The 10,134-nt window shown below is 36.0% G+C and overlaps 1 protein-coding gene across 1 annotated transcript in view; it reads left to right on the top strand.

Moving 5' to 3' along the window:
- The first annotated feature begins 552 nt into the window (after positions 1 to 552).
- LOC135681441 (uncharacterized) overlaps positions 553 to 10,134 on the top strand; it is a 77,356-nt gene continuing 67,774 nt past the window's right edge. Inside the window, exons 1-16 of the mRNA XM_089111673.1 lie at positions 553 to 2,226; positions 2,747 to 2,808; positions 3,290 to 3,385; positions 3,636 to 3,713; positions 4,131 to 4,223; positions 4,327 to 4,439; positions 5,000 to 5,077; positions 5,551 to 5,660; positions 5,918 to 6,089; positions 6,540 to 6,603; positions 6,741 to 6,914; positions 7,285 to 7,578; positions 7,802 to 8,083; positions 8,235 to 8,534; positions 9,088 to 9,414; positions 9,725 to 10,060. Coding sequence (XP_088967799.1) covers positions 1,152 to 2,226; positions 2,747 to 2,808; positions 3,290 to 3,385; positions 3,636 to 3,713; positions 4,131 to 4,223; positions 4,327 to 4,439; positions 5,000 to 5,077; positions 5,551 to 5,660; positions 5,918 to 6,089; positions 6,540 to 6,603; positions 6,741 to 6,914; positions 7,285 to 7,578; positions 7,802 to 8,083; positions 8,235 to 8,534; positions 9,088 to 9,414; positions 9,725 to 10,060 — 3,654 coding nt within the window. The 5' untranslated portion in view covers positions 553 to 1,151. The remainder of the gene's footprint in view (positions 2,227 to 2,746; positions 2,809 to 3,289; positions 3,386 to 3,635; positions 3,714 to 4,130; positions 4,224 to 4,326; positions 4,440 to 4,999; positions 5,078 to 5,550; positions 5,661 to 5,917; positions 6,090 to 6,539; positions 6,604 to 6,740; positions 6,915 to 7,284; positions 7,579 to 7,801; positions 8,084 to 8,234; positions 8,535 to 9,087; positions 9,415 to 9,724; positions 10,061 to 10,134) is intronic.

Raw genomic sequence — 10,134 nt, 5'->3', positions numbered from 1 at the left:
TTCTTGGCTCCACCTTGGGCGTCGGGGATGTCAATCGTTTAGTTTAGGGGAGCTTGGTAGGGATCCTGCCCGAAATTTGTTTCAGATAGAAGTGACCGAATGGAGCGGGAAATACCTAATCAATTTTGCCTGATTAGGGGGGTGGCAGCCCTTCCACAGGCACCGCGAAGCGTTGAGAATTATGGGGGGTCTAGAAAAGTGCTGACATCGAATAGAGAGCGGTTTGACTGGTGATTCATTGGTAAATTTTTCGCACTTTTTGCAAAATACCCCCAGCCCCTCTTTCCGCGGTGCCGTTTCCAGTCCTTATGGCTCAATGAGCGAGCTTTGCATTCCGCATGGATGCCGGTGCATATTGACACCGGAATATTCCGCAGATGGAATGTTGTTGTTTCAGAAGCCAATAATGCGAAATCTGAGAAGGATTCCCAATTCTATGCAACAGAGATTCCAATTATGTTGAGTTCAATTATGTTGAGTTTAGGAAACAAAGGAAACCTTTTGTATTTTTAACAATCGCAATTGTCTGTGACTAGTTCCCAGGCTTGGCTACTAAGCACAGCTACCGCGGGGATCGGATTGTTAGGGATGGCGGCAACTATGTACAGTCGGATTATAAACAGCGTCAAACATTGAAACGGGTCAAGATCTTGCAGCTTTCTGTTGTATTTTAGGAGTCGCTTTTCAAATTCATAAAAGTGCAAGCGAAGAAGATACTTTTCCAATTGACTGTATCGCCATGGTCCTAGTGACGCACTTCTGAGTTGTCTCTAAGAACGCTAATAGGCCAAGAGAGATAATCACGCTAAGTTTGTGTGGTTGGCGGTTGCTATTGGTGGAACCCATTGATCATTTGCAGCCTGAAGTAGGAAAACGAGTTGGGATTTGGCTAAAAAGCCATCGCACAGCTAAACAGGATACTTGGAGAATGAATTTTATGACGGAATACGAAATTTGAGCATGCTTCTAGTGGAGTGCTCAAGGAAAACAAATGTTTGTTTTTCCAAAAGATCAGTTAGCACGCAACGACCAAGATTTTGGCCAATAAACCTCCTTATTTTTATGAAGCAAATTTTGAATTAGTTGAAATTATTGCAGATGATATCAGATTAACACATTGATTTAGTGGATTATACAAGTTTATTTGTAAAATGGCCGATCAGTCAGGTAAAGAGTCTAGAGATTTCCAAAGACCTTTGTCTTCAAAAAAGACTTCTCCACTTGCTAAGGACATTGCTGCAACTGTAGATAGACTTAGCCAGCCGAAACGTCGAAGGAATGCTGCACGTCGTACAAGACTTGTTGAAAGAGAGAGAGCAAGCAGGGAAGACCTTGAAATGGGTTATCCAGTTTCAACTGAAGAGCAGTTTGTCAATTTTTCTTCTGAAAGCCTGTCTAGACCTAATTTGAATGAAGCAGATAGCCTAAAAAATATTGCTGAATTTGAAGAAAATACAAGTGCTAAATATTTGTCTCCTACTGCAAAGTCATCCAGCAATCTGGCACGTGTGCAAGCCACCTCTGTAGAAAGATTAAGTAGACCAAAATCACGAAAGAAGGCAATGCATCAAAACAGATTAAGTTTGAACTTAGATGAGCAGTGGAAATCACTTGAAGAAGCTTTTCAGTCAGGGTTGCAACAGGCATCATCTCCTGAAAAGACAGAGTCTGGATTTACAACCCCATCATCTTCCAGAGAAAGTATCTGCAGCCAGAGTACCAATGCTAGTTTTGGATCAAGATCCTCAGTATTTAGTTCTAGCATTTATGGCAGAAATGCTGTAAGTCGATCAAAGCTGAGTGGCACACACACAGAAATGCAAAGAAATAGAAGTAGCGAGGTTACCTATGGAAGAAGAAAGGCAAAAAGTGAAAGGCTTTTACTTTCAATGAATAACTTGAATAGTGCATCTCCAAGCAAGGGAGGGTTTGGCTCAAAATCATTGTCCCCTGACTGTGCAATCCAGCCCACACAAACTACCAAGAAAAGTCGAACTGCTTCAGTTGATAGGCTTCCTGTCATGTCACGTTTGACTGCACCTACAGTTAGTAGCTCTTTAAAGCACAGAGTAGCCTCAGAGACAAAGTTAAAACTGGAGCGGTCAGCAAGCAACATGTCATTGTCTTCAAAGGTATTAAAAGGAAGTCAGAAGAAGCTTCATTCTAGCTCAGGTTCAAGGTCAAAGAAGGAAGATGGATTTGGGGTTAAGTTATCAACTCTGTCAGGTTAGCTCATCTTAATAAAAATGCTTAAAGTTAGTCCTATTATTTTAGCATTTTTTGAGATTGTTAGTTTTACCAGTATACTCTGTGGTTACATATGTCTGGTGTCTGGTTAAAAAAACCATTCATTAAGAGCTTTCTTTAGTGTTGCCAATAGTGCATATTTTGTAATATTTTGATAATATAATTTCAGCTACCAACAGAATACAAAAGAGGGCATATTGAAATGGTTTCCTGTACAACTTAAATGTTTATAGTTCAGTAAAAATATTTATTTTTTGTAGAGTTTTTAATGTTTTGCTTTTGCGTTTATTTATTCCTTGCATTAAATCTTGTTGAATTTCAAATAATCAATAATTTTATTCAGTTTTAAGTCAATTTTAGATCTAGAGCTCTTTGATTCACCTCACTTTTGTATCTAATAGTGTTTAAATGTATTTTGCATACATACATACCTATTTAGTTGATTCATTTGCTGTGCTATGGAGTGTTTCCATTAAACTAAAGGTCGATCATCTTTCAGAAAACCAAAAGAGGACTCAGAAGAAAGTGTTTACAAAATGGATAAATGCCTATTTGGAACAGGTTGGAACTTTGCTAGATTTTCTTGTTTGATTTTAAATTTGGATAATTTTATAAGTCAGCTCTCATGATCAGAGTTATCTCATGATTGTGTTTGATGTTAGTGCTCGTTCTGCTTCCGGGAGAGCATGTGAATGTAAGGATGTGGATCATCAAATTCTTACTTATATTCTGATATTTTTAATTGTTATTTATCCCTTTTTATAGAAATAGTTAAGTTGATAAATACATTGGTGCCTTTATTTTTTTGTTATCTGCAGGGCTTTTCATATTTAATTTAGAGAGGTTTTTGCTAGTTGTAATAGAAATTGATTTGTGACTAAATTGGCACCAAAAAACAAGACCAACAAGCAGTTTTCAAAGATGGAATTCCTCCTGCACAAAAGAGCCAATTTTTTGTTATGTGCCTGTTGAAAAAAAGATTTCTTTAATTAGAATTTTTACTGATATTGAATGATTTTTATTTTGTATTCTGTATTTTCAGCTGGAACCCCCTCAGAAAATTGTTGATTTATATGATGATATGAAAGATGGAATCAAAATAATTCGATTGATTGACATTTTATCAGGGGAAAAACTGGTTTGTATTTTACATCAATTCTCTGATTCAATATAAGATTTGTGTGTTTGGTTTCATGCGGTGGGTGAAAGTGTGGCATAACATTGCTTGATTTCTCTTCTTTGAGTTCATGCTAATCAAGTAGTAAGGCTGTTGATTTGTTAATAATTAGTCATCTGACAAATTTCTTTTTGACTTAACAATAATTTTTTTATGTACCAACTACATTTTAATCACCACATGAAATTATCTGGCTTGTATTGTTTTTAAGCCTATCGAGAAAGGAAAAAGGAAAGTCCATCACCTCAGCAATATTGATGCTGTACTAAATCATCTCAAAAGCAAAAAGGTATAGCTGATTTCTACTTAGAGTTTTGCATGATGCCATGTAAGGAAATAGGAAGGATGTCTTACTTGGTTGGATTTATTTGATTGCTTTCAGTCATCTTAGCAGTCAAATTGAGAAACTAAACTTTTCCCATGAAACGAAGTCTGGCACATCCCCTTTCTTGTTTGTGTATTCTAGAACCCATCTGAGTAGGAAATTTAGACAGACCTCTATGTGAACAAGTTAGAAGCACATACCTTGATGTAATACATCAGAACTAACAATCTCATAGGAGAGACATCTTTGTAATACAGCATTTACTTTTTGTATGACATTTGATTATGCTTAACGTTAACTTTGGTATAGTATATATGTGATGAATATCAAATAAAACTGAGTTTTTGTCAGACTATCATCTTGCTTTTATGTCATTTGTAGATCAAGGTGATAAATGTTCACAAGGAAGGAGTTTATGAAGGAAACTCTTCAATGATATTAGCTCTCATCTGGGGAATAGTTCTCAATTATCAGGTAAGAGAGTTATGATTTCTGTTATGTACCTTTTGATCACTGAATGCAAAAGATTATAATAGCTCAGGCAACTTACAGTGCTATTTTTCCTTTTTTTCCAAAGGTTAAGTTGTCCTGCACCTTGCTTTTACAAGAGGGGCTAATCAAATCAAAGGAAAAGTCCTTGAAAAAGATGTTTCTTGCAAATTGTCAAGATAAAATTAGTAGAGTTACTGGGTAAGTCTTGCAACAACTCTATCAGTAAGTCATCACACATTCTTCAAATTAGATATTTAATTGTCTAAAATCTAAAAAATCCTGAAATCCAAAGTGGGAAGTTTGTCAATTATGGATGATTAGAGTAGAGACGGTGATCATTTTAGAAAGAGACAGAGTCAATTCATTCCCTGATAGTTCTTGATTTGACATTGGTATTCAGGTATATAATGAAATGTTTGTTTATTTATATAAACATAAGCAGTTGTTTAAAAAGAAATGACAGTTAGCAGTATTGATTTGACATTCCAATTGACACATCAAGATAGATGGTGGTATTATGAGAGGATTTTAAAGGATAACCTATCATCCCCAGTTCTCAGCTAAAAAAGTTTAAAGCTCCAATGTCTTACTCCAATGTATACTGTACCATCAATGTCAAATCCATAGCTATAATGGAATTATCTGGCTCTGTCTCTTTTATGCTGGTAATTTTGTATTATCTGAACGCTCATGAAATCTAAATAGAGAATTAAAAAACGTCTTATACTTACATTTATACTGAAGCCATATTTTTGCAGTGGAGAAAAAGTTATGACAGATTTTGGAGCCAGTCTAAGAAACGGTCAAGCCATCAAACTTCTCATTCATGCTTTCAGGTATGTTTTTTTTCTGATTGTGGGATTTTTGTTTTCATTTTGTATCTGTGGATTTTCTTCACTACAAGAATCATTAATTAATGACAAAAACTTCAAAGACTGAATACCTTTATGTGTTTGATTTAGCGAATTCGTAACACTTTTAACTAATTTTGCTCATTTAGAGGTATTTTCATGATTGTTGTTGGATCCAAATTCAAAAATTACAAAAATGGATTTTTGTGATGTCATCACTTAAGAAATCTTTTTGTGGAACGGTCTCTAGAAGTGAAGATAGAAATGCTAAAGAAGGTTGTTAACAGCTAGTAAATAATTAAGCAGAGGCTCCGTATTGTAAACTATTTTTCATGCCTTAATTGCTTTTAAGCATTAGCTATAGCTATTTCCTTTCTTGTTTGTGTGTTACTTTGCAAAATATATTTATTTACATTTGCTGCTACGCTGGTGTTGACGTTGTTTTGCCGTTTTTGTAGGCCAGATGTAATTGACTTTGTATCTGCAATGTCAGAGGAAGATGGTTTATCCAGCGCTCTAAAGGTTGCAGAAGAGGCTCTTGGTGTTCCAAAGATTATTGAAGCAAAAGGTTATTTAGATCATGTCTTAAGAGAGCATAGAACACAAATTTTTCCAAATTATATTAACAGAAAATCTATGTTAGTTATACTTCTTCATCTATGATGGTAATGACATTTTTTGGTAATTACAATTTCTGCACAATTCTTTGTTCGCTTTGTTAAATTCAAGTAAAACATTAATTCTGTTCACAAGATTTTAAATGTTTTTGAAGTTTATTTGCTCTACGTTATTCAGAGTTGTTAATGCTTATTTAATAATTTTTAGATCTAGAAGACGAAAATCCAGACGAGAAATCAGTCATGGCGTATATCGCACTATTGTGTCAAAGCCTGGCAACGACCCAGATGGGAGAGCCTGACAAAAATGTCAAATTCAAGAGAGTTGTGGATAATTTGAAGAGAAGGCGATTGTCAGTACAGCTTGAGCAGAAGAACGAGTTAGTATTTCCACGAAATAATCCACAGAAATCATTCCATGGTATTACGAACAGCTGCCTAACGACCACATTAAGCGTGGATCTCGCAGTTGTAATATAGAAGTGTCTTTCTAAGTGCCAATGTTTTACGATACCAAAGAATCATACAATACGATTGCATTAAACCAGGGCATTCATGTTAGATCCTTCCAAAGGAGTGCCCTGATGCAACATTTTTCCCCATTCTGAATCTCATTCTCTAAAAAGAGGTGTGGTAGATTTTTGTCCTCGTTAGGTGGTACCCCTTCTTTTTTGATTGCATATAAGTGTCCAAAAACACAAAATATAAATTCGGGGCACATTTTGAATGACTGTCGGGTCGGCTAATGATTAGAGTCTATTCAATTGATTGTTGCTGCAAGTCATTTTGCTGAACATTATGGCTGTTTCAATACTTTTCTTTTTCTTTAGGTCGCTCGGCTCATCAAGTGATTCTTCAGTCGAATCCAACGAAAACAGTTATTGGGATGCTTTAGTATGTTTTTTGCTCATTTTCATGAGTCTGTTTCGCAGTGATGTTTTCTTATTCTTTAAAGCACTTTTTCAAATTTTCAAGTTTCGAAAATTTGCAAGTTTTAGCCGTAGATTTCCATAGCAATTGTGTTTTTTTAGATACAAAGGCTAGGCCGTACAAGTGTCGTTTGGAACTACGACAGCATTAAATCATACCTCGTGGATGCCTTGCAATACCTGCAGTTATGTAGCAACTATATGACGTCATTATCCAGGGACCACGTCAAAGTTCTACCTGAAGTCAGTGAGCAGCAACTAAAGATGATGGCGACGGTAATATCCCTGCTTCTCATTAATTTCTTTAATTTACGCAATTCTTCAATCTATCTCAAATATTCATCGAATTTAATCATTGCCCTTCTTGTTTTTGTTTTGATAGTATCAAATTGATTGGTATTACTGGTTTGAAACAAGTCCATTGTTTTGTCAGCTTATTTGCTTAAAACAGACTGAAAGTAAAATTTGTATGCTCTGGATTTGGCTGCATTCTTTCGCTCGGTGTGCAATCTCTTAATATCATATTTTTGGGACTTTTCGTTCTCAGAAAGAGTTTCAAATCACTTAAACCTTATAAAGCTCATTTACACTGAAAATTACATTCAGTTTTCCAGATTACCTTTTAATCACCTTTCGTTTTGAACAGAACAACAAAATATTACAAGACGCGATGAACAGACAGGCTTCTCAGGTTTCATGGATGAAGAGCCATTTGCAGGATTTCCAGCTTGATGAAAACAAAATCATTGCCCTTGTGAGAAAGTGGGATTTCGCGAAAAGGAAGCTTCATTTGATTGCGAGGAAAGTTAACAGTTTCATTGGGCAAATAGCGTTCAATCATGAAGCAGTAACATTTAGACTGTGGCTTGATGAGGCTGAGATGTTTTTAAAGCATCACAGTAAAGAAGGCAGAAATACACAGGAAATACTGAAAATAAAAGTAATTTTGTCTTCAGTCACTTTTATATTTGAAAATTCATTTTTTGCATTTTTCTCTGGAAAAATTTGTCATGTTTCTAAAGTAAACATTTTCCAAGTTATGTTTTCAACTTCGACCATGCCTGTAAGAAATGTTTCTAATTAAAGTATTGTGTTTATTGCCAATTATAGTGAAAGCAAAGTATTGTTTTAGCATGGGTGGTTAATTGATGTTTCTTTTGTAGGCATTTTTCGCTGACATAGGATCCCAAGAAGCTACCATGATTAGCATCATTGCCCAGCCTGATGTGTCCAATGCTTTTCTGGGGGAAGAAGACATGGCACTAGTAAAAGACAGATTTGCTTCAGTCAAAAGGGAATTGATCAGGCATATCGCGAAGTTGAAGTATGACGTGTACATGAAGAGAGTTAGCGGTATACTTGACAGGGCTGAAAAGAAGCTTAAAAATGCTCAAGAGAAGCTAAACGATGGAGAGGAGCATAAAATCATCCTTGCAAAGATCAAGGTTTGCCATTTTTTAATACAGCTCTATAATACAGGTTTTTCAAACGCTTCCCCTTTGCAATCTTGCTATGTTGAAGCAACATCCCGACTTACTTCAGTTTTTTTCCTTAAGAAATCTTTCTTAAAAAGGGTTTTTCTACTTTTTGCTATAGAAGTGGTTTATTCAGAAGAAATTCTCTGAACGTTTCGCTGCAAAGCATAAGAGGCTGGTTGACTATGCATCCCAGTATAAAGCCGTTGCAGAGGACAGTGTTAGGCTTGAAATAGAATCTTTTTTGGAGAATTCTAGAACGAGGTTTTCCAATTGCATTGAAACTTTCGGTGAATTGGAAAAAAGAGTCCAATGTTTGATGGAGCGATTACGAGGCTTTATGGCGGGGACTAGCGAAATTGAAAAATGGTTGTGGAAAGCGGAGGAGCTGATAACTACTGAACCAAAATGGAAAATACAGGTTTGTTTTTATATTTTTTTATTAAATAAAACATAACTATACAAAACAATAATGCAACTACTGTGCCACTCATTGCAGGAAAGAACACGTAGTCAGCGAGTTCCCACAATGAGTGACACTTACAATTTACTAGGGATTTAAGCTCTAAAGAAATTTTCAGATACAATGAAAGAAAACAAACAAATAGCCTGATCGCTGAGCAGAACTGAGGCTGTTTGATAAAATGGTCGATCAGCCGCCAAGCCACTCCACAAACACCCTCTTTTATTTAAAACGTTTGGAGTTCTCAATATATTGGATGGTTGCTTCTATTTTATCATTTTATTATCTATCATTGAAAAGAATGGGCTTCCATACAACATTAGATGACATAGTTCTTTGGGATCTAGATTCAGTACATCTCTGTTTAATATTTGATTGTTAGAGTTTTTATATTGGAAAATGTGGGAAAATTCTATGATAACATGCAATGTACAATGCTAAGGCACATTGGCTTATTTGTTGATAGTCAATATATTGTATGAAATTGTGATATATGGAAATGTATTTCAAGGACTTGTTGAGAGATGTTGAAGTACAAAAAACAGCATTGACGGCTCTGGAAAACAATCTTGCTTCAATGTCAGGAGCTCTTCGTGAAAGCCTGCTTGAAAGATTAGGGGAAAGTCTGTCGCAAATTGGAGAAAGATTTCAATTTGTGCATTTGTATTTCAAACCTTGCAGTGGGGATGAAGAGTATAGTTATATTCTTGGAGAATATGCAGAAAGTTTGCTTGAAGGAACAGGGAAGGTGATTGCCCAGTGTAGTAGCCTTGTCGACAAAAAAAGGGATATTCATCTTTCAGAGGAACTTTTCCAGGAGGATATAAAGGCAACGGAGGTACGCGATTGTGTTGTGTTTGATCTATCCACGTGGATGGTTATCAGTTAATGAATCATATAAACGTTTGAATTATCGCTTTTTAACACTTGATGCTGCTTGCCATGTTAGTTATTGTTCAAGCTATAGAAATATTCATTGAAATTTCAACATGATCGATAAATATATGCCATCGATTTGCATTTTGCTTTCAAGTGTTTTATTCGCATGGATCCGATTCATTGTTTGCGAAACTGCTGTCAATTTCTGATTTTGTCTACTCTTTACTAAAAGAATTCCCGTAATGTTATTTTGGCAACTTTTTCTTCAGGGTCTCATTTCTAAGCTGTTGGACAAACATCACGGCATTCGGCTGTTAATGAAAGTCCTTGGAGAACGTTCGGAAAGTGGGTTCATTGTGCAGGGCAGTCAGCTATTCACGTTGAACGGCAGATTGCAAGAGTTGTCTCGCAGCGTGGAGGAGTTTGTTTCTGCTTTGCAAGCCACCATTCCTCAGCTGAGCCAAGCGAGGGTTTACCTCAGTAGCAACAGCCTGAATCTTGTGGACGAAGTTCGTTGGGCTGAGCAAACCGAGAGTATGTTCTTAAAAATGGACGATGGCCTTGATAATTTGAAGAATTTTTCAGTTCTAATGGACGAAAGCAAGGTAATTGATTTAAGTGAAAAATGTTTCCACGCCTTTTTTAAAATATTTTTGTCTTGTTTCATGCTGATGACACT

The sequence above is a fragment of the Rhopilema esculentum genome, chromosome 12 (assembly GCF_057945365.1).
Source record: "Rhopilema esculentum isolate cy_ngs chromosome 12, ASM5794536v1, whole genome shotgun sequence".
Classification (NCBI taxonomy): Eukaryota; Metazoa; Cnidaria; class Scyphozoa; order Rhizostomeae; family Rhizostomatidae; genus Rhopilema; species Rhopilema esculentum.
This window is presented reverse-complemented; position numbering and strand designations above follow the sequence as displayed.